We start from the raw sequence: 4,069 nt of genomic DNA, 5'->3' as shown, positions 1-4,069 counted from the left end.
GCCACCATGTGGTTGCTGGGAATTGAACTCAGGACCTCTGGAAGAGCAGTCAGTGCTCTTAACTGCTGAGCCATCTCTCCAGCCCAGTACTTACTTTTTCAGTTTGAGAATGCAGACATAGGGACGGAGCACTTACTTGCCTACATGTCTTACCTTGTGGTATAATCTGTTATTTTCCCATTCTAGTAACTTCTGAATCGATCTTCTGGTCTAAGAAAAAGGATCAAGATTCTGTGAGAAGAGGATCTGAAGAACATTATAAGCTACATGTGTCTGTGTTTTTCCATTTTCTTATAAGGTACAATCAATTTCTTCTCTGGTTTTTCCATTATAAACCAGAGAAAAGGCAATATATTTGACAGAAATTGTCAAAAGCAAAATAACTCTTTGGATGTTTACTATATAGCTAGAAACGGAGCTCTACCTATTCATCCATCTATCCATCAATGAAACTTTAATTTATGCTTTTCCAAATGAAGGACTCAAATAAACGTGGCTATGCACTGGACTGCTATGAAAGTTTACCCATAGTGCTAACATGGAACAGAGGCAGTTGTAGACCCAGTACAGATGTTCATAAACCTTTCTCGCAACTACTTTTTCAATAAACACTCACGTTCCAAACTAAGGTGGTTCAGCACAGAAAGTTTTCCTGGCAGAAAGAGAAGGTTGAAAGAAGAGAAGCAGTAAGTCAGGAAACAGGTACAGGCTGAGTTTCTCCAGGCAAATCCTTTTAAAAATGCAAGTATTTTGTAGGGAGTTAGAAAAGTAAAGCTTTTAAAACCATTCTAAGATTACTGGGAATTTTTTATTCTTATTAGAAATTTTAATAAGTTTCTGATTAAAATGAAAGAAAAGCCAGACTTAGCACACATTTGTAACCCCACCTTTGGGGAGGTGAATCCCTGTGAGTTCTGGGCCAGTCAGGAGTCAGAGCCACACTGCTAGAGCCTGCTTCAATATAAATAAAAAGGATGGAAGACAGGAAGGAAGGACCCAATTATAAAAGATTAAAAAGAAAAATCAGTAGAAAGGTGAAAGACCCGTATTTGGTTAGGCTGCACACGCTGTTTCAATGCAATAGAGAAATAGAGAAAGAATATCCTAAATTTTGTATGGAATCACACCTACACCCACATTCACCCCCACGACGCAAAGAATCAAAAGAATCTTGAGAAAGAATGAAGGTAGAGATATTACATATCCTGGTGTAAAACTATACTTGAAAGGATAATCAAAACAGTATGACACTAATATAAAAGGCAGGTATATGGGGCTGGAGAAATGGCCCAGCAGTTAAGAGCACTGACTGTTCTTCCAGAGAACCTGGGTTCAATCCACATGGTGGCTCACAACCATTTGTAATGTGATCTGATGCACCCTTCTGGTATGTTGGAGTACAAGCCAACACAGTGCCAATAATATATAAAATACTGAAAGAAATAAAATTGATATATGCTAAAGAAGGATAGATGTGGTGTCATACACAATATTAAAATAAGAGAGGGCAGAAAACGAGCACCTACTACTTATTCAGAAGACTGGGGTTCAGTTTTTAGCACCCATATCGGGAGGCTTACAACCATTTGTAATTCCTTTTCTGGCCTCCATGAGTGCTAGCACACATGTATACACACACACACACACACACACACACACACACACACACACACACACACACACAGAGGCATGCACGCAAGCACTCGTGGAAAAATAAAAGCAAAACAAAACAAAAATAACCTCTTCACAGATATATAGACCAATAGAACAGAATGGGGAGCATAAAAGTAAAGCTTCCGCCCCCGCCACACACATATAATCAACTAAATTTCAACAAGATGAGCAAAAATCTACAATAGGGAAAGGAGGGTAGTTTCTTGAATGGTGTCAGGAAGCTGGATATATAAAGAGTGAAGTTGGCCCTAGCCAACTACAAAAATTAACTCAGAATGAATGAAAAGTTTAACTATCAGCCCACAACCCATAAAAATTCTTTTTAAAATATCATATATATATATCTGATATGGGATTGATTTCCAAAACACTAAAGAAAGCAACAAACCACAAAACCAGCAAGGAACCAGTCCTACTAGTGGAGGAGGAAAAAGACCTCTAGGCCTTTGTCTTAAGCTGCTAGGCTTTTGTTTCAGGTCAAGACGGTGAGGAAGGAGCCAGCCATTTTGGAAGTTTACCACCTTAATTACCTAGTCCTGGCCACTCTCCCTATCTGTCTGTCTGTCAGGGAATCTGTCTAATTCCTGGTCCTCAATACAATGATATATACATTTGTAGGACACTCTGAAGCCATCTTTTTCATGGTCAGACAGTGTTTGCTGGAACCAGCAGAATCCCGGATTCGAGGAAGTGGGGGGGGGAGTGGGGGGTGGGGAAGGGTGAGATATGCATTTAGTAGGGCAGGGTAGCACCTTTAATCCTGCCACTCCAGCGGGAGGCAGAGGCAGGAGATCTGTGTGATTTGAGGCCAGCTTGTTCTATGTAGCGAGTTCCAAGACAGCCAAGTCTACACAATGAGAACCTGTCTCAAAAATAAGTAATAAGCCGGGTGTGGTGGCGCACGCCTTTAATCCCAGCACTCGGGAGGCAGAGCCAGGCGGATTTCTGTGAGTTCGAGGCCAGCCTGGTCTACGAAGTGAGTTCCAGGACAGCCAGGGCTATACAGAGAAACCCTGTCTCGAAAAACCAAAAAAAAAAAAAAAAAAAGTAATAAAGAAATGTGCATAAATATCTTTCCACCAGGCAACGGTGGTACACACCTTTAATCCCAGATCCTGAAGGCAGAGGCAGGAATTTGAGGCCAGCCTGGTCTACATACTGAATTCCAGGAAAGCCAGGGCTACACAGAAAAACCCTGTTTGGAAAAAAACCAAAACAACAAAACCCAAAACATGTTAACTTTCCTCAGTGTTTGCCTGTAGTCACTTCAGTTGTTGTGACACAAGGTGGTGCTCTAAGTCCAGGTGTCCATATAGTCTCTGCAGTGAGTTGCGACTCCCAACACTAGATAGCCTGCATATCAGATATTTACATTGCAATTCCCAATAGTGCCGAAATTATAGTTCTGAAGTAGCAACAAAGGTAATTTTATGGTTGGGGGTCCTATCGTTTAGAAAGGTGGAGAACCACTGACGTAGAGCTTTATAAAGTAGGAGACTGGTAAGGGAGGGAGGCGGCATGTTTGACAACGTGATTAATTAAGGGTGAGTGCAGCCCTCCACTGTGGCTCACTAATAAATAATTAAGCCCTACTAAAACCATATCACTCATCAAGCCAGATTTGCATTTATACACATGCACTGAAAAGGACAGATGGATTTTGCCCTCTGTGACTTTTCAGGTGATGTCCACCATTTTTGTTTTTGTTTTTTTGTTTTGTTTTATTTTTTGGGGGTGGGGAAGACAGCTGTCTCTCTCACTGGTCTGAAACTCACCAAGTGGGCCAGGCAGCTCGTGCTTTTAATCCCAGCACAGGAGATGCAGAGGGAGGTGGATCTCTGTGAGTTCAAGGCCAGCCTGGTGTACAGATCAAGTTCTAGGACTACAAAACAAAGGGCTACTTGGTGAGGCCTTTCTTGTCTTGGGGAAGAGAGAAGAAAAGATTAATGAAGTTAAAGCTTTAATAATAGGGGAGCAGATACAAGTTACTAAGTACTAACAGAAGTGATAGAGGGGCTAGCAGTTTTCATCTCATGGACTACGAAAGAAATATTGTTTTATTAAATATTTTCTTCATTTACATATCAAATGCTATTCCCAAAAGTCCTCTATACCCTCCCCTGGCCCTGCTCCCCAACCCACCCACTCCTGCTTCCTAGTCCTGGCATTCCCCTGTACTGGGGTATATGATCTTCACAAGACCAAGGGGCCTCTCTTCCCAATGATGGCCGATTAGGCCATCTTCTGCTACATATGCAGCTAGAGACACAAGCTCTGGGGGTACTGGTTAGTTCATATTGTTGTTCCACCTATAGGGTTACAGACCCCTTCAGCTCCTTGGGTACTTCCTCTAGCTCCTCCATTGGGGGCCCTGTGTTCCATCCAATAGCTGACT

General features: G+C 42.0%; 1 protein-coding gene across 1 annotated transcript in view; it reads right to left on the bottom strand.

Moving 5' to 3' along the window:
* The window catches only part of Chic1 (cysteine rich hydrophobic domain 1), a 38,097-nt gene that overhangs the window by 3,483 nt on the left and 30,545 nt on the right, over positions 1–4,069 (bottom strand). The window contains exon 4 of the mRNA XM_021188221.2: positions 154–210. Coding sequence (XP_021043880.1) covers positions 154–210 — 57 coding nt within the window. The remainder of the gene's footprint in view (positions 1–153; positions 211–4,069) is intronic.

The sequence above is a fragment of the Mus pahari genome, chromosome X, assembly GCF_900095145.1.
Source record: "Mus pahari chromosome X, PAHARI_EIJ_v1.1, whole genome shotgun sequence".
NCBI lineage: Eukaryota > Metazoa > Chordata > Mammalia > Rodentia > Muridae > Mus > Mus pahari.
This window is presented reverse-complemented; position numbering and strand designations above follow the sequence as displayed.